This window comes from Pectinophora gossypiella, chromosome 12 (assembly GCF_024362695.1).
Source record: "Pectinophora gossypiella chromosome 12, ilPecGoss1.1, whole genome shotgun sequence".
Lineage (NCBI taxonomy): Eukaryota > Metazoa > Arthropoda > Insecta > Lepidoptera > Gelechiidae > Pectinophora > Pectinophora gossypiella.
In genome coordinates this window covers 14,359,344-14,384,309 of record NC_065415.1, presented here as the reverse complement: position 1 = coordinate 14,384,309, position 24,966 = coordinate 14,359,344, and the positions used below count along the sequence as shown (strand labels likewise).

Here is a 24,966-nt window from a genome sequence, read left to right as displayed (position 1 = left end):
CATCTGAGAGGAAAAAATATTTGAAAGAATTAATCGACCCTAGCGGGTCGATAGCGATAAGCACTGATTGAGGGAAGTCATTGACCATGCCGGCGGGGTCGGTATCGGGGTCCTGAAGAGGCGTCTCTGCCATATTGCATTAACAATTTATATTAATTACATTTGAAGCTTCAATGGCGACGCAAGCTCGCAGTCCAAGTCTGTCTCCGAATAAGGTAATAGGTGAACCAGTACTGCGAAATGTTACTCAGGACAGCTGAAATTTAGACATAAACAAAGCACAGGCTAAACAATGTGTGCAAATGGACCCCGCGACGCAGAGTCGTACATACTGGCCGCGCAAACTAAAACCACACATTTCTATCTCCTTAAAAACTCGAATGAAAAAAGTCTCCTGTGAAGTTTAATATTTTTTATTCAAGCACAAATATGACAGACATTGAAGCATGCAATGAAATTATAAATTGCTTATTCGAATACTCTAACATACCTAAGGTACCATCCAACGGTAATAAAATGGATAAATCAATGAATTCTTCAAATTATAAATATCGTACGTTATAAAAATATGTTACAATATAAACAGTTACACATGATCGAGACACGTACTAGCTCGAATAATCAATTAATATGTAAAATATCTTTATAGACAACTGTGATCCTACTCTAAAATTTTAAACGTGATGAATATTCTACATTTCCTCTTAAGAGTCGACGGCATATCCTTTGGAATTTGATTTGCCATCGTAGCGAAATATTCTAAAATAGATAAAGGTATTCCTTATATAAATTTATAAAACAGTGTTAGTTCTATTCAATATATTTTTAAATAAACCAAATATATTTTTACTTTATTTTCAATCCATTTTCTACCTTCACCAAAATATTTTCAAGATGAAATAAGTACAAAATATAATCGATTATAGAGGTAAAATTGATCAAACATTCTAATCACTACGATTGTGTAGCTTTCTACGCGTTAATTTTGTACAAGAATGATAATAACAGCCAAACAGTAGGTGATGCTTCAAAACAAGGGAAGTTTGTGCCTAAAGAAGTTTTAGAAATAATTGTAGTTTGCACAAAGAAAATTATACATTAATTAAACTAACCACCACAAGATAAAAGGAAATTAACTAAAATTAACAACAAAATGGCCGCATGTCGGCGTAATAAAATGGTTAAGATATAGCAAGTCCCGTTAGAGTATATAGCGTGAAGTATATCCAGGTGTTGCGTTCTTCTCGTCGGATCCAGGCTGATTCGGGTGACGCGGCGCCGAGGAGCTTTGCACACATTGCTAGCGATATTACAATATGTCGAAATGGCGATCTGTCCATTAAAATTAAATCTATATTTTGTTATAATATAATAAATCTGTTATAGAACAACAACTAAATGCATAACTCGATCCCATTTCGACATCGTTAAACAATGTAAAAATAACGCTCGCCGAGTACAATTGAGCATTTCATAGAAAAAAAGTCTTCAATTTTACATTTGAACCAATATATTTTTACAGAAAAGTTATTTATAGAAAAAAATAATAATGAGTCAATCGTAGTTGCAATTGTTCTGGACGCGCGTGAAATATCAGTTAGCAACCGTACCTTACCCGGGTCACTCGACTTGAGCGCCCAGGTGCGTTCCTCTTCTGTCCCGCGACGCGAGCCGGCGGTAAACAAAACACCACATCGGTAACCAATAAGGCACTCGTATATTTCAACTCTTTAGTGAATATAAAAAAAAATCTTTGGCGTTATACGGTTTTGGGGGGCCGGTCGCGCGAGTTCTAGCTACACGTTCGCTTTGTGAAAACCACGCGAAAATAATCTCATCAAAATGAAACTGGCAGTTTTTGTAACTACTTGTGTAAAATTAAATAGGTTATCGAAAACGCAGCTAAAACTCGACTTGGCGCCGTCATCGCGTCCTCTTCGGGCATCGTTCGCGTCACCCGAATCATTTCCACTGGAAGTATCCAACTTTCCATCTTCGCCTGTGTCAAGCAACACCCTCTTTGCTTTCTGGAGTACGCTGCGCTTCGTTCGCAATAGGACCATCTTCTTTCGCTTCTGATTGGCTGAATATGTCGTCGTTCTTTGAGGTTTCTGGGGCCTCGAAAGTGGGAGTTTTCTCGACAGCAGGAGTACTGTTTTCTTTAGGAGGTACTTCTGAGAAACTCGTGTCAATAGCGTCGCTGTCGTCATAGAGCGCTTCGGATATTTTTTCGCTAACGTCCATTGGCTCTGGTTCAGGGTCTCTATCACTCTTATCAATTTGTTGAGTATCATAATCGTTTGTATTTTCTTGGCTACTGTAACTATTCGAAGTGTCCTTTTCAAAGGACATGTTCTGTTCTGTACTGACTTCAACTGTGCGTTCTTCTTGATTCTCTTCAGCGGTGCTCTTATCTTGGCTGTCGAAATCCATACCGATCCGTTCAGGAATATGAGGACTCCTGTCCCGAACCGGACTCCTTTCTTGCATTTCCGGACTTCTGTCTCGTACTTTTGGACTTCTCTCTTGAATTACCGGACTTCTTTCTCGGGCCTCCGGGCTTCTCTCTTGAAATAGCGGACTCCTTTCTCGGACCTCCGGGCTTCTCTCGTGAACTTTCGGACTATTCTCTTGAACTTTATGACTTCTTTCATTATTTTCTTGATTATCGTTACTGTTTTCAGCAGTATAGCTTTCTTGATCATTGTTCTCTCTACTCTCTTTATTGTCGTATTCGACACGGGTTTCGTTATTAGTTTCCTTTGTATCGTAATCCTGCACATTTTGTTCAGCATGACTAGTCTCTGCGCTGTCCTTCTTTGTTGCAACATTGCTGACGTCAGCAGGTGCAATGCTTTCCTCCGGTGCCTTTTCAGTTTCGTCAGTTTGATTAGTGGCCTCCTCAGCCGCGCCCCATCTAGACTTTCTGTCTCTGTCTCTTCTCTCCTTTCTCTCTTCTCTAGTACTGACTTTTTCTTCCTTGGGGTTATTCTTATCCTTTTCATCTCTAGGCGCGCTCTTGTCTCTTTCGTCTCTCGGAGCGTTTTTGTCCTTTTCATCTCTAACGTGACTCCTCCTGTCTTCTTCCTTGGAATTCCTCTCTTCTCTTCCAGGTCGTCTCTCGTCAAAGTTTCGTCTCCTGTCATTCCTGTCTCTGAATCTATCTTCGTGGTCTCTAGACCTCCTGTCTCTCCTCCTGTCATTGGGATCCCATTCATTTCTTCTGTCCCACTCTCTCTCTCCTCTGTCCCTCTCCCCGTTCCAGCCCCTCTCGTTGAATTGTTCTCTGTCTTCGAATCTTCTGTTGTTTCTGTCGAAGAATTCGGGGGGTCCTTCGAACCGGGGTCCGTCGAAGCCTCGCTCGCTTTCGAAGGGTGGTCCGTCAAACTGGCGAGGCCCATCGAAGGGCGGTCGCGGCTCGAAGGGCGGCCGCGGGCCGTCGAATGGTGGCCGCGGGCCGTCAAACGGCGGGCGGTTCATGTTGTCGAAGGGCATCCTGTTGAAGGGCGGTCGTTCAAACCTCGGCGGGCCTTCGAACATGGGGCCCTCGAAGGGCGGGCGCTCAAAGGGGGGCCGGTTGAAAGGGGGCCCCATCCCGTTAAAGCGCGGTCCGAACGGCCCCGGGCCTGGCGGGCCGTCCATCCACGGACCTGAAACGTGTAACCGGCTCGTGAGCAGCGATTCGCCAGTAGAACTTATAAGAGCGAGGTCGACGCAGTTATTACCTCTCATTGGCTGCCTAGGTGGCCCTCTCATTCTCAATTCTGTAAATTTAAATAGCTTTTAGCCATATTTTCTACGGGATACTTAACTGCTAGAGAAAGACTTATGAAGTATATAAGTTTGAGAATTTAATTAGAAGTGAGTTTATTTAAGAGAACAGTATTATAGCTATTGGGTACAACCGGTGCGAATTAACTAGATACCTCGCGCTGATGACGTAACAATAATTAAAGAAGTAATAAAGTTCAAGAGAATAGTCCAGAAGTTCACAAGAGAAGCCCGGAAGTTCGAGAAAGGAGTCCGGCGTTTCAAGAGAGAAGTCCGAAAGTTCACAAGTAGGGAACGCAATCCCGATCTCCCGGGATCCTGATCTCGCGAAATCTCGTCTATTTTTTCGGGGTCAATCCCGAAGCATAATATGACGAGCTCCCATTCGAGATAGTCGGGATTGGGCGAATCTTTTTGAGTTACACTTTTTGCTTTGATTGTGCTGATTTCAAAGGAAAACTTAGTTATTTAGTTAGTAATATTGAAGAATAAAGGTTTTTGATTTTCTTTCAAAAAATATTTTGTTTTAATTAACCTCACGATAAAAAACAAGCAGTTTTCATAATTTTCAGCCATCCTAACCTTGCATTTTTCTATGAACTAGACGAGATCTCGAATTAGCGATCTCGAGTCGGGATTGCATTCTCTAAGAACGGGAAACATATAGGGTTTTTTAAGATGAAATTGTTTATATTCTTAGTGGAACATGCTCCATACTCCCTCCTGTTTAGGGTAGACTTATGCCCAGCTATTGTACGCAGCTGTTTATGTTATGTAGATATTGTAGTCTGTTCAACATCTCTAGTTTCCACTTTCAAAAGTTGTAAAAGTTAATCTGTATGCAAATTTATTCACTACTGAATTGTTTTTTTTACCTAATAATTCTCATGAATTTAGATTAGTAGAGTAGTTGCGTAAAATAAATGTATCATAATTATTGGTCGAATAGGAAGCATCTCTTGCGACGGGTGTGTGTACCTCTGACTACTAAAATTGGCATATAGTCGTGAGTTTATGTATCATAATTGTAAATCGAGCGAGGTCTCTAGTTACTACAGGGGTTGTACAGTCATGAGTAATATCATGTACCCACTTTAGAACTCTGTCGTACTATCATATTTGACATTTAATGAAGGCAGATTTATATTCGTCTGATGCTGTCTGATGTGTTGTGACGTGACGCGTCAGGACGGTATCTGTTTCATACATTTAGTATAGTAACGTTCATACTAGTAATGCGTATTGTGTTGTGATGGCTTGTGTTGTGTCTCATCAGAAACGATCGCGGTTGAGTCAGAGCTGTATTGATTCAAAATATCTTCATGAGGCGTCAGAACATAATATATAAATGTGAAAACTAGCCTTCGCGTCACGACACTACACGTATAAATCCGCCTTTGCGGCTTAATTTGTCAAAAAAGTTAATGTGATATGGTATCAGAGTGTGTACATATTAGTACTCGTCACAAGCAGGATATACAAGAAACTAGACATAAGGTGTGCGAATGTCAGGGGGTGATTAGAATAAGGTAACAGGGTAGTTTCCTCTAGTCAACACGAAATTACTATGTAATTTGTATGAAAAAGCAACATGTAACGTTATATGAAAACGTTTCAAAATGTCGCACTTATTATTACATTTTACTTTATTAAAATTCATAAATAAGTTAAATAGAAAAATAGATCTGTCTTTATTTAGTTATCAGAATTTCATAATTTATCTTTGACCTAGGAAAGTACCCAATTGTTGTTTACCTTATAATTAAATCACGTATCGATCTGTTAAAAATGATTCGCTGCGTATAAAGTGAGTGAATGTTCAAACGTGAGCATAAGGTGTGTGTACACTGACCGGCTCTGAAGGGCGCGGGCAGGTGCGGCGGCGGGTGCCGCGGCGGCGGCAGCTGCGTCCAGCCGGACTCCTCGCCGGGCTTGTCGGCTTCTGGAACTGAGCGGGTGGGGTTGGGATTATATCCTAGTGTCACAGGTTCGAATCCCTCGGGCTTCTTGCCGTGTGGGTTGTGAGGCGGAATACCAACCTCATCAACCCTGGTGTCAGGGTTATTACTGAGCCGCCAAAGGCCCCTGAAATGGCTCATGTAACGACTACATACTTAAATCACTAAGTAGTAACCGGGACCAACGGATTAACGTGCCTTCCGAAGCACGGATCATCTTACTTTCGGTAGCCTGTAACGTCCTAACCAAACTATGATAAAAGAAGGGGAGATATCCAAACATCAACTAATGAAATCCCGACTCACTATTCTCCATCATGGGCGGCATGTCGTGTCGCGGCGGCGCCCTATCCAACAAGGGCGGAGGCCTATCCATCCTAGTCTCTTCCCGCGCCTCCTGGCGGTCTGTGTTGTCAGCAGGCTCCTCCCTGGTGGCCGGCTTGCCGTTAGCCATCTCCCACAGCCTCTCTTGTAGGGACTTCTCTGGCTGCTCGGCGCCAGGCGCGCGTGGCGACTTTTCGCGGCTACGTTCCCTGTGAAGAAGTCGTTTTGTTAATCGACAATAATATTATCCTATCTCTCTATTTAAGAGCTGCGCTCTTGTCGGTGGAGTAATCGCCTCCATTTTCATTACTCCATAGATAGGGCGTGTAGAGCGGTGGATGCCCTAATCGCCTTCCGTTCCGCAGTACACCGACCAATTTCTCAATCGGTGATGTTCTAGCTAGGGCCCTATCAGAATCCATTTCCTCGGCCTCCAACCAGTACTGATACCGCTGCTGCCTGGCATCAGAACATTATTCATTCCACACATAAATAAAAATAAGTTTATCCAACCACAAATAGGTAGCTTAAACTAATTACATGCAACACTATCAGTTGTGGTCGAAGATGAGGAGCCTCAGTATTGCTGTTGCGATGCCATGTGCGTTATTGCATAAGTGCGAGCGAGATGGCCAGTCCACGCACTTCCCTATACTACTTAGCGGCTTACGGGCATTTACACTAAAGTAAGACCCAGAGGGGGTGAGGTAAATCTAGCTAGGCACCCGAACACTAATTGGTGAGGGACGGAGAGTTACCATTCTAAACGTAGTATTATTCTATATTCCAAACTGCGACATTGGCATAACGTGGTATTACTTTACATTTTTTTAAATCAGAAACATTTATTCAACGTAATTATCATGGATAAACTTGTTGAAGGTCAATGTAACATTTTCGAATTTACGTCATTTCACAAGGTGTTATGGTTGAGGAGAAGAAATGACAAGAAACTGCAACAGCGACACATCTTTTAAAAAACAATGAGGATATACACCATCACCAGCCCATTAACGTCCCCACTGCAGGGGCACGGGCGTTCCCTATGGATGGATAGGGAGATCCGGCCTTAAACCACCACGCGGGCCCAGTGCGTATTGGTCGTTATTAACGACTGCTAATGCAATCGGGACCAACGGCTTAACGTGCCTTCCGAAGCACGGAGGAGCTCGAGATGAGAACTTTTTTTTGTGGTCACCCATCCTATGACCGGCCTTTGCGAATGTTGCTTAACTTCAACAATCGCAGACCGAGCGCGTTTACCGCTGCGCCACCGAGCTCTATACATTACAAGTTATTTAATAACTAGAGGATCACATTCAATATCAGACATTTTTATCATTTAGGTAGTCATTAATCTTACTTTTTACATAAAGTAAGCTTCACATGTGCTTTAAATATATTACTTGTAGGACTCACCTGTTGTTCTCTCTATTATTGAATCGATCTCTATCCCTGTCCCTGTCGCGGTCGCGTCTATCGCGTCCGCCTCTGTCTCTTTCGTCGCGACCTCCTCTGTCGCGCCGCGGCTCATCGCGATCCCTGTCGGGAAAACATCATTATTTTTCGAGAAAAACCCCTTTTGAGGTTACTTCACAAATACCCTCGACAAACTGATACCGGTTTGATGGATTTATATTACATGCTGCTTAAGAGGTTTCTGATTTCTCGAACTATTTTCATTCTCGAAGTAAGAGAATTCTCGAATCTTCTCAAGGCTTGAGCTTGATGATGAGGATAGACTGTTTGGCGGCGAGGATGTGCTGCCGCCAAATGACGTTTTCGGGGTTCCGAACAGCATATTACCCCGCTAGCCACAAGTTGGTCGTGTGAGTATGGATCGACAATCCGGACAAAACTGTCTTATGTTGGAAGTTGTATATATGTGGGATAATACGTTAATAAAAGTATTTTTTGTAACGTTAGGTCGTTATTCGTTATTATAATATAGTAGTTTGTTTTTATGATAATGGCAACACTGTCGGCAATTGTCGCTCAGATTTCTACCAGAAAAATACAATACAATACAAAAACTCTTTATTGCACTTGAATCACATTAAAAATACATTAGTAATATAATTAAATTCGTAGTACAACAGGCGGCGGGGGGTAAAAATGTCAGGATTGTTTATTTTTATTTCAATAGAAAAAGAAGTTGTTTAAAGCAATATCTCTTTTTTTCCCACATATATGCGTGACGCTGTGTAAACAACGATAGCGCATTTCAGGCCGCATGATTGTAAGTAGGCTGGACTGTCCGTACATGACTCATTGCTCCATGACTCACTTGTACAGGAGCAGTAAATAAATGTCTTATTTTTATTTCAATTTTATTGTGTATGTGTGTGTATTGTGCATATTAGTGAGTGAGAAATCATTGTTACTGACAACCTGGGTCCATGTTACCCGTAATAAAAAATATTTTATTTTATTTTTTATTATTGAATAGTGGCGCCATCTATTGCACGCGCGCGGAACTAGCTGGTCAACTAGTCAGCGTTAGGAAAAATAAGATAGAACACGCTTACCTATCCCGTTCCCGTCCACGATCCCTCCGATCCCGCTCGCCGCGATCCCTATCGCCTCTATCCCTCCTGTTGTCGCGGTCTCTGTCTCTATCTCTTCTGTCCCTGTCAACAAAAAGACATCAATTGCTCCTTCTCAATTATCAATAGTTATACCTGTCATTATCTTATCCGCCGAAAAGGAAAGAGACGGATGATTGTCAATTTTTCCAAATGCAAAAAAATGGTCAAAAAAAGTCCAATCAGTTTCTTGCAAAGTAATAAATTAACTGGTTGCACTTTTTATAATTATGATAACTAATGGTTCATAAATACAAACCACCAGTACCAGTGTTTACAAATAATTTTCTGGGCTCAGTGACTGCACTTTTGCTCTTTGATTGTACAATAAAGCCTACTTTTCTTAAGGCTATGTGTTTCTCTGTATCATTATAAAAGCTTGTCGTACCTGTCCCTCCTGTCGCGGTCTCTGTCGTTCTTCCTGTCGTCATCCTTGTCGTCGGCGCCGGGCGGCGGCTGGTTCGCGTTGAATGGAGGCAGGTCGGCGAGGTTGAAGCCGGGAGGCGGCTCGGACGCGTTGAACGCCGGGGGCGGCTTCGACAGTAGCGCTTGGAGCTGATGGGAAACAGTTTATCCCTTACTTCTTCTTCTTATCGTGTGGGTTGTGAGATGGAATATTAACCTCATCAATCCTGGTGTCAGGGTTATGATTGAGCCGCCAAAGGCCCCTGACATGGCTCATGTAACGACTGCTAACTTACATCAGTAAGTAGTAACCGGGACCAACGGCTTAACGTGCCTTCCGAAGCACGGATCATCTTACTTTCGGACAATCAGATGATCAGCCTGTAATGTCCTAACCAAACTAGGGATCACAAAGTGTTTTTTTTTTGTGATATGTCCCCACCGGGATTCGAACCCGGGACCTCCGGATTGTGAGTCCAACGCTTAACCACTTCACCACGGAGGCCGTTACTAACATAACAGCATTACGCCTGGGGCATAAAATGGGGATAATACTACGAACAGAACGGCAACTCTCCGCTCTTCACTGGCAGCTTAGTTAGGTTTATATACGTCCCAATGCTGGGCACCGGCCTCCCCTCAATCAACCGTAGGGGGTACAGAGTATACTCCACTGCCGGCTGCGGGCTGGTCGAGGCGTTCTTACGGCTAATATCCGGGACCAACGGTTTAATGTGCCCTCCAATGCACGGAATCATCTTACTTTTTCGGCCAATCAGGTGATTCAAGCCTGCAAAGTCCTTTCTAAAAGACAAATAAATGTATTACAGGTGGCAATGAGCTCGTCCCTTATTACATGGGACTAAGGCTGCCTGTCCACAGAAGTGGAGCGAGGCAGCGGAGAAGAGAAACGAAGGAATATTTACCAATAAGATTGCACAAACTAATCGTTATTATTTCTTGCCTTACACAGCTTTTTATTTTAATTGGCTACTTGACAGTTTTCTTCAATTATTTCAAGTTTCGCGCGAAAAAGGTTGGTCACGTGACATTTCTCCCAGTGACGTCACAGTTCAACAAACAAAGAAGCTCAAACAGTATATAACTTGAAACGCGACAGGTAGTTTTTGTTTATTACATGTAATCTGACGTCACACGAAGCTCAATCATGGCCGCCCGTGTTTCGGGTGTTGTAATACACATATATTATAATCGCATTTTTATTTTGTACACATAAAAAATGAAAAATGATCGTAATTGATAATTATTGCTAAATGATAAACTACCCCGATAAACTCCGTGGTCTAGTGGTTAGAGCGTTAGGCTCATAATCTGGAGGTTCGGGATCGATTCCCGATGGGGACATTGTCGAAATCACTTTGTGACTTTTCAGGCTTGAAGAGCACGTTAAGCCGATGGTCCCGGCTATTAGCCGTAAAAACACCTCCACCAACCCGCATAGGAGCAGCGTGGTGGAGTATGCTCCATACCCCCTTCGGTTGATTGAGAGGAGGCCTGTGCCCAGTAGTAGGACGTATATAGGCTGTTTATGTATGTATGATAAACTACCATATCCGACATATTTCATATTTCATAGTTACAATTGTCAAGCAGCCAATTATTTATGATAGGCACTAGTGATTCAATGAGCTACCTGATCCGAGAGTAGAGGCGGCGGCGCGGCGGTGTTGGCGGCGGCGGGCCCCTGGTTGCTCTCCTCGTGGTTGTCCTCCGTGTCGAGGTCCATCGCGTCGTCCGCCTGCGCCACTTCCGTCGGTCTCTGGATACATTTTTTTTTCAGAGTTTTTTTTTTGGAAAGGGTTTAACGGCACTGGCCTAGTAGCCTTTTAGCCTTTTTTCAGAGTGGACAATCAGTGTTGTCGTCTGGGAAAATAATCGCTGAACTCTGGACTTTTTTCGGTGAACTGCGGCACCCACATACATTCGTATTGTTTTTTTTTTTTCAAGTATAAATAATTATTGATGTTTAGTTGACGGCTGCAGTAGCTGTCAGTACTATTCAGAGGCGGAGGACAGGAGTACGGCTTTGAAATAAACTACTCTGCGCGCCATCCCACTCGCGTCAGACAGAGTATCACGGGGTAGAAGGCAAGAGGGGAAACCACTGCCCTATTCTTCCCTAAAAAGTAGCATTAAGAGGAATGCTACACCGACAAGAGTCTTAAATAAGTGCCTTAAAAGAGTCTCAAATATGTAAAAAAGTATAGAAAAATAAAATATTACCTGGTGCAGTGGTGGTTGTGGCTGCGGCGGCTGGTGCTGGTGCAGCAGCGGCACGCCCGCCACCAGCCCGCCCACGCCCAGCAGCCCGCCCAGGAACCCGCCCACCATGCCTGACACACACGTCTTATACACCAACTAGTAAACATTACACTATAAACATAAACTTCAGGACCCCGATACCGACCACGCCGGCCGACCGACCGATTTCCCTTTCAGCGAGTCAAGAAAAGGACAGACTGCTTTTTCCTCATCGACGAAGCTATATTCATTTTTGTAAATCTCCTTTAAAAGTGGATTAAAACAGTTGAGATAATACTCAATTTTATTTAAAGAGGATAATCCGAAGGCGGCGATAGTCGTGTTCAAAGAACGCGTGTTACATCCTAGTGTCATGGGATCGAATCGCGGCTCGGGTTCTAAACCATTCTTCTTAACCCTGATGTCAGGGTTATTACTGAGCCACTAAAGGCACCTGACATCGCTCATGTAACTACCACGTACTTACATCAGTAAGTAGTAAATGGAACCAACGGCATAACGTGCCTTCCGAAACATGGATCATTTTACTTTCGGACAACCAAGTAATCAGCCTGTAATGTCACCAAACTAGGTATCAGAAAGTTATATTTATGATATATCCCCACCGGGCTTCAAACCCGGGACCTTGGGATCATGACCAGGCTTAACCACTGGACCAAGAAGGGCGTTTGTTTGTTAGTAATTGTCGTTACCGGGCGGTTGTGGCATGGAGTGCGGCGGCATGGCCGGAGGGAAGGGCAGCAGCTGGGGCGCCTCCGACTGCATGCCCGGCACTCCGGGAACTCCGGGAACTCCACCCACTCCGGGAACTCCGCCCACCCCGGGTAAAGTGTTGCGGAGGCCGCCTGGCACACCCGCTAGACCCGGGGGCAGGCCGGCTGGTAATCTGAAGAAGACAGTATACAGTTAAACCTAAACACAACTCGAGAAAATTATGAAACAATAAGAAATGACGAAAAACTAGTTACTTTTAGTAGTTTGGGAAATTACTTTAGGAGCATTCGTATGTATTTATTGTGTTATGTTATTGTCGGAAAATATTTTACCACCTTTTTGTATATTTATGAATTCAAATTCAAAAATATCTTTATTCAGTAGTTAACATAGTTACACTTTGAATCGTCATTTTTTACATAACGAACGTCTCATAAAACAAAACTACTGCAGCTTCTCACAACCTGTATAACCGGAGAAAAAAAATCTGCAAAAAATTTGATTTATTTTCTTTTGTGCAATAAAGAGTTTGGTATTCCCGCATCTCGGGATCCCGGTCGTACTTTAGACCCAAAATTTTCGGGATTAAAATATTTTTTTATATAAGTCAATAACAAGTTTTAACTAGTTGATATTTTTTTAAGTTTATTGTAAAATTAAAAAAGCAAACTAGACAATTATGAAACAATTTCATAAATTATTATCAGAAGTGCCTAGTTTGTTGTTTATTTTATCAGGATAAAGTTTATTTTGTTTTGTTGCTTGAAGATAAAGAAGAGTAAAGATTTAAAAAAAAGAGAGTTTATTTTGATATGTTTCACTGTTTTTTTGTTACCACTTTCTAATACCAATAAAATCCCGGGAATATCTCGGGATCCCGATATAGCTGTAGATAATCCCGAAATCAGGCGATTTGAAAAATGGACCGGGATCGAATCCTCTAATCCCTCCCATCTAACGGATCATACATAAATATTTATAATGCTTAGTTGCTAATTGTAAAGTGTTCCTCTAGACTAATCCGGTTGTTAAGATGCAATGTCTTTTTGGATCTAACGGATGAGTTACGATAAAGAAAAACAGCCGTCAGTTGGAAAAAATCTGTTTTGATAGAAAATAAGTTTTTACTTTTCTAAGTATTCTTTTTTTGATATTTAGGAAATAAATATGACATAATGATTTTAGGATTATAGTGTAAAAATATAACTAAAACAAATCAAATCAAAATCTTTATTTGTGAATACAGGTATACAATATGTTTGTTTACTCAAATAGTATGGGGAACTGTCATAATTTAAGTTTTTGTTGGGAGAAATAGGCAGTTTTTATCCTAATTGAAAGGAAAGACAGAGCTTACATGGAATAAAGAGCCACACCGACAAGAGCGAGGCTCTTAAGTTAATAATGATGAAGATAAAAATGATAAAAATTGTTTACCCTGGCGGCGGCATCCTCGGCACCTGCATGGGCATATTGCCCGGCGGCGCGGTGGGCAGCCCTGCCGGCAGCAGCGAGCCGGGCAGAGACGTGGGTAACGACCCGGGCAGCGACGCTGGCAGTGAGCCTGGTAGCGGCGCGGGCAGGTTGGGCAGACTCGGTAGACCCGGGCCGGGCATGCTCGGCATCAGGCCCGCCGCTGACCCGATACCCAGCATCGGCAGGTTGTCCATCTTCGGGATTATCTGGAGTAGGTGGTTCATGGTTAGTACAGTACAATTTACAATATAACCATAGAATAAGGAATAATACTATGTATTGAACAGCAACTCTCCGCTCCCCACCAGCGGACGAATTGGTGCGGGACGGAGAGTTATCGCTGCGGATTCCTGCACGACGGGTGGATGTCCGGAGTCCCCACGTGCCGGCAGAATTGTACGACAGGAGTAGATAGTAGTAGTACAGTTTATTAATTGGCACTTCACGAACAGGAACTTAACAATAATATAGAATACAATATAAAGAAGATTCACTGGACTCACAGTTAAAGATAGTGGACATGGCCACAGTTAATCAATATAGATCTTATCTTCATCATCATCATCATAGATCAATCTTATCAAGGTCGCAGATGCAATGCGTTAGTGTAGAATAATAGAAATTGTGGAATGGAAGAGAATTTCGAAGTTTAAAATGATTGGCGGTAAAAGGGAGAGGCCAGTATGTGCAGAGTTTGCACTCTGCTACCCCGCTCTATGCATACATTTTGGTACCATGTCGCATGATTTTTTTTGACAAATTGTAAGTCTCACTAAATGTCAAATATGTTAGTGCGACAGAGTCCTAAAGTGGGTACATTATATTGCTCATGACTGTACACACAAAGAAAAATATATACTCACCCTAGGAGGGAGCCAGGGCGGCAAAGTATCCTCATCCACAGCACCTCCGTCTTCCAACGCGTCTAAGGAAAGAGCTCCTAGTAACCACCGCGCGTGCAGCGCGCTCCAGGGTAGGTAGGACACGCCCGGCTCCGCTTCCCAGTAGTCCTTCCATTCTCGACCTTTCACGCCTTTCCCTGGAGCCCACGCCACCTGAAGACAAGATTGCTTTGTTTAATTACTACATTATTGAACCAATAACATAGCACTACGCCTGTATCCCCGAAAGAGTACGCAGACTCTGCGTCGCAGAGGTATATAGCATATACAACGACTCCTCGCCGACTATGTTTAAGTCCCATGTGATAAGAACGATCCTAGAGCCATTCAAAAGCATATCAATTAGGTCAAAGGTAAATTATGAAATTCTGATTACTAAATAGTAACAAATCTAAAGGTGACAGAAAACGTTTTTATTCTATTTTAACTTATTTATGAACTTTAATAAAGAAAAATGTAATAAGTGCGAAATTTTGTCACGCAAATTCCATAGTAAAAGTAATTGATTTGACTAGTTGGAAACTACCCTATTCAGAATCGAAGTAAATGGAATTGGGTATGTAAGGTTCTTTTTTACTTTAAAATGAAAGTTTATTCTATTAAAAAGACCAAATTTGAATATTTTTGCACAATCCGGCTGATTCTAAACTGATTGGACTTTTGCAGCTTATCGTACGTATCTATCATAAGAAAACAAAAACCACTCACAGCAATCTCTTTAGAATGCAGCTTATGTTTGTTCAACTTGTGCAGCGCCTTGTAAGCGTCGCGGCGGCGCTCCATGACGACGAAGGCGCAGCCCCGCGGCGCCACCACATCGATGGACACCACGCCGCCCATGGCGCCGAACAGGTCCGACAGCTCCTCCTGCGTCGCCAGCTTGGACAGGTGGCCCACCCACAAGGTTGTACTGCACACTGTGAAAGACCACAACAGTATAAATATTTAGAATACAACAGATTTTTTTTTCAAAGAATAAGGAATAGTAACGTAGAACGGAAGCTCTCCGCTCACTCCCCCCCCCCCAAACTTAAATCGTATTATTTTTAATTTTTATCAGTACAAATATCGCGCCCTTACCTACTTACTTTTTCTTGGTGATTTTTTTTTATCAAAATATACTAATAATTTTCAATGAAATTGTACGTGGGGCCGTAACACGCGACCGCGCGTGTTTCAACGATACACTGGTCGATGAGCATGTTTCTAGAAAAGTCCAGCATAAGTTGGTCTGTGCGCGAGTTTTACCATTTAGCATACACCCTTTGTGAGGTTATACAAATAAACTCACCACTAAGATTTTCCTTCTTTATCGGCGGCAGTCCCTTCTTCTCCCTCTCTTTCTGTTTCTCCCTGTCAGCTTCGCGTTCCTTGTAGTTTTTATTATCCCTGTCCTTGTCTCGTTCTCTGTCTCTGAAAAATATATATTTATTAATACATAAATATTTTTTGAATGCGAAGTTACTAATTGAAAAGTGGTCCTCTAGACTAGTCACATATCCCGAGAACCGGGATCCCGGTCGTATTTTAGTCACGAAATTTTCGGGATTAAATTTTATGAATCCCGGGATTTTCGGGATTCAAATTATTTCATATAAGTTAATAAAATAAAAATGTGCGTGCTACGAATGTTTAAAGTGCGTACAATATCCGCTTCTCGTCGTGTAAATATTGATATTTATTTTTTGTTAATTGGTGATATCAATTAATTTATTAATAAACAACAATGCATTAATGTTTCTGAGATGTTAAACAACGAGCGTTATTTTCTGTAGCTATTTTCTTTAAAAAATGGACCGGTATCGAATCCTCTAGTCGCAATACATCCCGCTAGGTCGCAGTGGCCATTCGGGCTGCATCAGTGAGCCCTCTCAAACACAAATAATAATACTAATAAGGAGGATGTTTTGGCTCTTTATCCTGAGTAATCAGCCTGTATACCAAATTATTATTTTTATAACGCGTCTATAAAGTTTGTGTCATCATCAGCCCGTTAACGTCCCCACTGCTGGGGCACGGGCCTTCCCTACGGATGGATAGGGAGAACGGGCCTTAAACCATCACGCGGGCCCAGTGCGGATTGATGGTTACTAACGACTGCTAATGCAGCCGGGACCAACGGCTTAACGTGCTTTCCGAAGCACGGAGCACCAGATGAAAACTTTTTATTTTTTTGTGGTCACCCATCCTATGACCGGCCTTTGCGAAAGTTGCTTAACCTCAACAATCGCAGACCGAGCGCGTTTACAGCTGCGCCACCGAGCTCCTGTGTTACTGTATGTGTAGGTAAATATATAAATAACTAAGCATAGTGTCACCTGTCCCGTTCCCTGTCGCGGTCCCGGCGGCGGCGCGGCGAGCGCTCCCGCTCCCTGGAGCGGCGCCGCCGGCGCGGGGACTTGGAGCGCGAGCGCGCCCGCCGCGCGCGCGGGGACGGGCTGCTGGCACGGACACACGTCACTATTGGTGGTGCACGACGCCACACTCACACGGGCACCAAAACATGTCTACTTGATAGTACTAACAACTATGGTATAATCAAACAAGGTATGCTCAAAAGTGACAGCTGATGACATCTCAACCTCCGTTGCCATTTTGTAAAAAAATAACATACCCATGACTAAAGTTTTTAATTTACTTTGCAAGATAATTTTGAACTTTTAGTAAAAGATTTACGTACAGTTCTAATGATTTTTATATATATGACAAGCGATAGTAATTGTATGTTAGTCAGTCACTTAATTTTCTATTATAAAATTTAAGTCCTTATAGTAACTTTTTGTGTTTTTTTTTTAATTATTTTCCGTTCCATACTTTTGCGACGGAAAACTCCACTTGATATCAACTCAGAATCATAGTCACTAACACCCTGTATATAATGTAGTATATAAAACAAAAAATACCTCGAGTCATTGGCGTCGGGTATCTCGATAACCTGTGGGCCGGTCTCCACGAACTCTATGTCGGACTCATTCGCTCCGTCCTCCTTGCTTTCACCTTGCTTCTGTTGGTCTTGTTGGGACGCCTGTGGAATAAATAAGATAGAATAAATAAGACTATTGATTGTCTTATTTATTAGTTATTATAATAAGAAACAATAATAACGGCTTCTGTGGTCCAGTGGTTGAGCGTTGGACTCGCGATGCGGAGGTCCCGGGTTCGAATCCCGGTGGGGACATATCACAAAAATAACTTTGTGATACCTAGGGCACATACCTCCGAAAAGCATTTGGGCTTCCTCACGATGTTTTCCTTCACCGCTGAGCACGTGATAATCATTTATGATCCAAACATGAATTCGAAAACAAATTCGACAATCATTGGTTTAGGCCTGTGCTGGATTCGAACCTGCGACCTCAAAGTGAGAGGCAAGCGGTCTACCAACTGGGCTACCACGGCACCCCTATAACGCGACGTTTAGTATAAAGTTATGAGGTTTAAGGTTTAAGATACTTTATTTCTCAAAAGATTACATTTAATTCGCTTACTGAGAAACAATCAATTTCATAATATAGTAGTTTAAACAACATTGGAATTGGACTAAGGTAGGTAGGTACTTAAATAACATTCCGAGACGAAACTTTTATAACATCATAATGAAGGACAACCTATGCGGATATATTTTTTTTCTTTGACCTAAGATTGTTTTACCAGCAAACCAGAGGACTCGGGTTAGATTCCCAGCCGAGAGATTTATGAAACAAATTCCAGACGAGTAACTCACCAAAAATGGCAGATTTTGATTTTGGTTCTGCTGTAACTGCATATCAGACATCATTGGCATTAGATTCTGGAAAAGAACACGTTATATCAATAAAGCAAAGCAACAGTCATGGCCTGAATCACGTGATTGACTGAATAGTAAGATGATTCTGTGCTATGGAAAGCACTCGTTATAATCTGGGAGTCTTCAAAGCTAGAGTGAATAGGTAAGCATGATCCATCCGTCAGTTACCATCAGGGGAGATTGTGGTCAAACGCGATTCTATATTATTTAATAAAAATACATAGTCGTTACATGCCATATCAAGGGTTTGATGTATCACATCACTTATTTAAGAGCCACGCTCTTGTCGGTGTAGCATTCTACATGCTACTTTTTAGGGAAAAATATGGCAATAAGAAAATTAGTTAGTATTAATATACAAATCCATATGGTCTATTTTGCTTACTTACACAAAATTATACTTTTTACGAAACGTGAAAACGGAAGTTTTCTTTGGAATTTGTGTGGAAAAAAGTATAGAAATTAATGTAAAAAACTAAAAAAAAAATACATTAATTTTGCGACGGAAAATTCTACTCACTCAAAATTATGGTATCCTGTTACTCAGAATCATGGTATTTATTATTTTGACATTTGTTATCAACAAAAACAAAGCTATTATTTTAATAAAAAGAAAAATAATAAATACTTACAGGTATTTGCATTCCCGTCATCATTTGCATCTGCGCTTGCAAACTCTGTAGCTGTCGCATTATTTCTGGGTTCGTCAGTATACTGTAACAACAAAGAACACCATGATTAATTGTTTTTTTTTTAATGCGCGAAAAATTCTGAACTCGAAATAGAAGCCAATATAAAATAATAAATACTACTCGGGGCCTTTGGCGGCTCAGTGGTAACCCTGACACCAGGGTTGACAATGTCTCACAACTCATACATCCCACTGCTGGGCACATGCCTTCCATCAGTTTATAAGAGGGGGTGTGGAGTAGGGAATGAAATCCACATCTCTCGAGATCTCGTCTAATTTTACGGGATCAATCCCGAAGCATAATATGATGAGATCCCATTCGAGATTGAAGGGATTGGGCGAATCTTCTTGAGTCAATTTTTGTTTTGATTATGCTGATTTCCAAAGAAAACTTAATTATTTAGTTTGTGATATTGAAGAATAAAGGCTTTAATTTCTTAAAAAAAATGAACTAGACGAGATCCCGAAAAATTCGGGACGAGATCTTGTGGGATTGATATTTCCAATCCCGCGGGATTTCGAGTCGGGATTGCATTCCGTGGTTCAGTGGGTATACCGGGCGGCGTGGTATGCGTAACACATTTCCCAAAGTAAAAATAAAAAAAGGTGTTTAGGCTGGTATCCTGCCAGGCCAGGCTGTGTACATATTATGTAGGCTATAACAATCCTGTTTAGAATATTTATACCTTCCGAGCGCATCAGCGGGGTTGTGGGGTGGCGGCTGCGGCGCGGGGTCGGGGGGCGGAGCCTCGTCCTCGCTGTCGTAGTCGAAGTCGTTCAGTAGCTTGCGGTTGAACTTGGCACCCGGGGGCCCGGACGGCTGGTCTTGGAACTGGAAACGCAAAAGACATTAAGTTATAGAAGAGTGGAAGTGAAGAACATATCCACATACATGCATACACTAGAATAAAGAATAATACTGCGTATAGAACGGCAACTCTCCGCTCCGCACCGATTGGTATCAATCCCCCAGACCTCACCCCCCTTTTTTTTGACGTGACTCATTGTACATTTGCCGCAGATGACATTAACTACTTGGCCGGACAAATGGGGAGCTCTGAACGCTCTCACCCCGAGGTCATCCCCAATGTGGTCGATTTACTTATTTTTAGGTCAATTTTAGACCTTCCTACTTTAGTCATCATCAACTTAAGAGCCACGCTCTTGTCGGTACAGCATTTCCGTGCTACTTTTTTAGGGAAAAATAGGGCAGTGGTTTCCCTCTTGCCTTCCGCCCTGCAGTACTCTGTCTGACGCAAGTGGGACTTTAGTCATAGTAAGAACAAATCCTTATCTTTAAATCTAAAGACCATATCTTTAGCTAACAAGTTTCCCATTAAGTAAAGTACTAATTATTTAAACATATTTAACTTTATGGCCTTGGAAACAAGGAATTTCTCAATGTTTTCAATTACCTGATCACCCATGGGTGTTGAGGAATGCGGAGTATGTTGTTGTGCCCCTGGAGACAGCTTGTCTGATGCGTTGTGGCCGACACTCAGACTGCTCCCTGGAAAGTGACAAATCACTATTGAAAATGATGACAGAGAGAGAGAGAAAATGTTTATTCAACATGAAGCCTATTGTACTCATTCTTTTTCTATTTTGTTTTATATTTTGTTTTTTCCTGTTCATGCAATAAAGTATTTATGTTATGCAGATAAATAATATTCATTAATAAAGACACGTTTCGACGCAATTTCGTTCTATTTAGGAGTATATAGGAAAGTTTGAATAGTGTAGTTTTAAACTAGTCAAATCAGTTACTTTTTACTAAATATCAAAACACGCAATTACTATGGAATTTGTATAAAAAAAAAACAACCTTTGACGTCACAGAAAATCGCGACAAAATGACGCACTTATTTACATTTTTCTTTATTAAAATTCAAAAATGAGTTAAATAGAAAAAAGAAAACATTTTTGTCACCTTCAGATCTGTCTTTATTCAGTAATCAGAATTTGATAATTTATATTTGACTTAGAAAACTACCCAATTATGTAGTATATTTGAGATCATTTGTTTTTTTGCAAAACAAAGTAATATTTAAATGTAATTTTATCCTCGTAAAGCCCTGATTTCTAAACACAATAGTTTAATTGGGTATTTGCTTTTATAAGGTACCTAGGCCATATGACTTCACCTGTAGAGCGTGTGGTAGACCTTGTTACTCTTAGATTGGCTTATATAGTCATGAAAAAAATGCCTCCTAGACACTGTTTAAATCATCTGAAAATATGGATGACGCCTAAGTAGTAAGTAGTAGTAGGCCATTTGACTTTTAAAGTCTAAACTAAACAAAAGAAGTTTACCATTAGCAGCATTGTTCTGTTGTTGTTGTATCTCTGCGTGCAACGGATGGTTGGGGTCCGCCATATCCAGCAACGGTTGGATCACATCTGAGCTGAATACGTTGTTCTTCTGCCACAAGTTAAGCACACGGATAATGTTGCGCTGAAAACATTTAGTTGAAATTCTAAGTAAATAAATAAAAAATTACCTTTATTTACAGACACTATCATCTTACATAGTTTAATTTTTTTTTAATTTTTTAATTTTCATCTTTTCTTAATTTATTCTTTAACTGCTGTCTTAGGACACAGACCTCCTCCTTATTGTGCCACTTGCATGTTGCATGTGGACATATAGTAGAAATTCTAATCATCATCATCAATTTAAGAGCCATGCTCTTGTCGGTGCAGCATTTCCATGCTACTTTTTTAGGGAAAAATAGGGCAGTGGTTTCCCTCTTGCCTTCCGCCCCGCAGTACTCTGTCTGACGCAAGTGGGACGGCGCCCAGAGTAATAAAATAATTATTAAAAAAAGAGGATATGTCATAATCACGCAAAATATGCATCGGATTTGCAGAAAATGGTCTATGAATACCATAGAAATGAAAATACTTAGCCTAATAAATTGTAATGTACAGAAAAGAAATATAATTCATAAGCGGGGTATCATGTACTGCGTCTATTCTCACACTTAAGGGGTTTCAAGCAGTGGTTCTGAACACTAATATCAATTTGATTAATAGAAATTTGTTGGTTGTAAGTCACTCAATCAAACACTGTTCTTTTATATTTATTGTATGTTTATACCATAAGATAAAGATGATGATGATGATGTTAGAGGCGGAGGACAGGAGTACCTAGTACAACTTTGAAATAGACTTCTCTGGGTGCCATCCGACTCATGTTAAACAGAGTACTGCAAAACCACTGCCCTATTTTTCTCAAAAAAGTAGCATGGACAATGTTACACCGGCAAGAGTGTGGCTCTTAAATTAGTTATGTGATACCATAACTGTTGGCTTAGAAAAAATGCAACATCATGCATGGGTTATTGTGCATTTAGGTATTTATTCATAAACAGATACATAAATAAGGTCTCGCCTTGCCAAGTAGACAGTAGTGTAGCTAGTAGTACTTGATCATATTTATAATAAAGTGTAACAATAAGTACAATCTAGGAATATTTGAAAACATGTTTTTTTTTATGTTGTTATAAATAAACTTATCTTGTCTGTACTAGCTATTGGCTATATAACGACGAGATAATAAGGAATAGACATTTAATTCTATAAGTAGCAACATTTTCCATAGTATGAATATTCATATGTCTAGTTTTCACATTCCTGTACATTTTAACATGTAACAATAGGTATTGTCATCATCTTTTGACATTTGTAATTATGTATTTAAATTACTATTTGCTTACAACTTATAAAAAATGTCTTATCAGTTGACCTGACCCCATAGACATTCTTCTGCTATACCTTATCTTATATACCTATTTTGATAACTTTTTACAGATTTTACACCATATCTACTTGATATCTTCACTATAAATACAAAAGCCGTACAAAATATAACCTCAATTTTTATGTAACGAACCTTATCTTCAGGAGGACATCTGAAGAGATTAGCAAAGGTCTGCTGCATGTTCTTGGCAAATCTAGGCGCGAACACATCCTTGTCTTGCCCAAATTGGTGTCGGGACTGCCGCACTATTGAGTCTATCACGTATAAACCAGGAACTTTATACTCTGGCTTGCACTTTTGTATAAATTTTTCAACACTATGCACAACATGTTTATAGAACTTTATGGCCTTTATAGCACCTTTGGTGATAGCACTCATCTTCGCCTTTGATATAGGTGGTTTGTTGTCGTACAACCCGGATAACTGAAAGAAAAAGATAATTAAAATGATGCCACGGAACTCTTCAAGAAATTCGAACTAATATCTTCAAAGAATTACCTCCGCGTTGAACGCCTTTACTTCCGACATGTCCATCTTGGTTGTTTTTGTTCTTAGCACTAAATATTTTATAGAATTACTGGTCTAAATCTATTTATTTGCGTAAAGAAAATCATTTTTGTAAGCGAGTCAACATGCTCAAAATTACAAAATGGCGTTAGACCATAAACAAATTTGATTTTGTTTTTTATACGTAGTATGCTTTTTTTAAGTTGTAGGCTGGTTTTAATGACCCACGGGGACATAATCATATTAATTCTTATTATTATTACCAGATGATTAACAGACAGTTCTTTAGAATAAATTTGGGTATATAACAGTTTCGGTTGCGGATAATAAATAATTTCGATAAATTCCAGTGAAATTATACAAAAAATCCATTTGCTACGAAATTCCGTCAAAACATTGTCTATGGCTAACTCGTTTTTTTGCATTTGTTAGTGTAGAAAAGAAATATTAGACAGAGAAAAAGACCTTGACTAGTAAGCGCTTTTTTGCCCCGTCACGCACATGATTTCGTGTTGTAATTAATATTCGAAAACAAAAACTGACAAGCCGCAATAAATTAAAAAAAAAAATGTCAAGAGTGTATGATAAAATTCTCTTAATTCTCAATTTTATGAAAATTTAAAATTCAGTATTTCTCGAAACCCAGAGAATTTATGTTTATTGAGTATTTTCACAATGGTTTCCTTTGCACCCGATGAAGTTGGTTTAGCGGACAAATCGCCCTGTGCCGGCATTAGAGCTGATCTGAAGATGTGTTTATTGGAGAGTGATTGCTGTAGAAAGGTTACTTTGACTTTGTATTTGAATTTTAACTATAATTCCATATTCATACTCTTTGCACGCCAATAATTTACTTTACTGTTTAGTATTCTGTGTGTTTCGGTGTGTCAATGCATCCATGCTATTGCACAATAACAGTGGAATTAAAGTAATAAACTGGTATAATCATTTTTCAGGATAAAAAGACCCCCAGGGAATGTCTACAAGCACATTTAGTTCCAGAGGAATGTATGCAGCTTAGGCATACATTCTTTGAATGCAAGCGGTCATTGGTAAGTTAGTAAAAGAGTTTGAGGAGTGATAATTGATTTTAATAATTATAGGCCCCAAGTTAATTCTACTGTGATCTTTTCATTTCCTATTTATTTTTTGTGTTATAAATAAATAAAATAATAATAATAATTATACTATAGGCTATTTATTTTGTTATATTAGATAAATAAAAATATACTAAAGTAAATCCATTTTACTAATTAGTAATGAGTCCTAAACTTGGGTTCACAGTGGATGCAGTGCAAAAAAGTAAAATAAGTTCTTAATTTCTTTTCTTTCAGCTTGACAATAGACGAAGGTTTAGAGGACACAAGGGCTATTGATGTGATCAAAAGGTATTTATTTAGCAATAGTTAGGTAATATTTTATTTTGTTATTGTTATGTCATGACTGAAATACTGTTTCAAATAAACATTACTTTTTTAAATTTTGAATACTTTTTAATTATTTTTGGACCTGAAACTTCAATTTGATCCTCACTCTTATAGATAGGAACTCAATGTTTTGGTTGTAGCCATAAAATAAAGATGAAAGGTATTCAATAAAAACAAAAATATAGTATTACCATTTTATTACAAAAATAATTGAAATTTTATTTAAATTATCTACATAGGAGCTTAGCCCGTAACGAAAACTAGCTTTTTAAGCTAAATAATGTTTGTATAATTCAATGCTTTAGCTAACAGATACAGTCACCTACACAGATAATGCCAATAACTTTATCATAAATATTTTTTATTAACAATC

General features: G+C 40.2%; 2 protein-coding genes across 5 annotated transcripts; one reads left to right on the top strand and one right to left on the bottom strand.

Annotated features, from left to right (window-relative positions):
• Positions 1-397: 397 nt before the first annotated feature.
• LOC126371177 (SR-related and CTD-associated factor 4) lies at positions 398-23,312 on the bottom strand. 4 transcript variants are annotated; one of them, XM_050016409.1, is made up of 23 exons: positions 23,158-23,312; positions 22,792-23,082; positions 21,210-21,351; positions 20,312-20,406; positions 19,583-19,728; positions 18,838-18,919; positions 18,143-18,208; positions 17,322-17,443; positions 16,737-16,859; positions 15,710-15,831; positions 15,127-15,335; positions 14,380-14,571; positions 13,478-13,722; positions 12,019-12,212; positions 11,288-11,397; positions 10,698-10,823; positions 9,027-9,193; positions 8,582-8,683; positions 7,473-7,595; positions 6,036-6,262; positions 5,624-5,719; positions 3,726-3,764; positions 398-3,650 (listed from the first exon to the last, which is right to left on the bottom strand). In XM_050016409.1, the coding sequence occupies exons 1-23, from the start codon at positions 23,191-23,193 to the stop codon at positions 2,005-2,007; spliced, it is 4,701 nt and encodes a 1,566-aa protein (XP_049872366.1). In that variant the 5' UTR covers positions 23,194-23,312; the 3' UTR covers positions 398-2,004. The 4 variants fall into 4 exon arrangements, with proteins under 4 accessions (XP_049872366.1, XP_049872367.1, XP_049872369.1 ...); XM_050016410.1 differs by having other exon boundaries at positions 16,737-16,856; XM_050016412.1 differs by lacking the exon at positions 3,726-3,764.
• Positions 23,313-23,724: 412 nt separating this feature from the next.
• LOC126371375 (cytochrome c oxidase assembly factor 5) lies at positions 23,725-24,649 on the top strand. The gene is made up of 3 exons (XM_050016682.1): positions 23,725-23,949; positions 24,123-24,218; positions 24,501-24,649. Exons 1-3 carry the CDS (start codon positions 23,842-23,844, stop codon positions 24,540-24,542), a joined length of 246 nt encoding a protein of 81 aa, XP_049872639.1. The 5' UTR covers positions 23,725-23,841; the 3' UTR covers positions 24,543-24,649.
• The last annotated feature ends 317 nt before the right edge of the window (positions 24,650-24,966 follow it).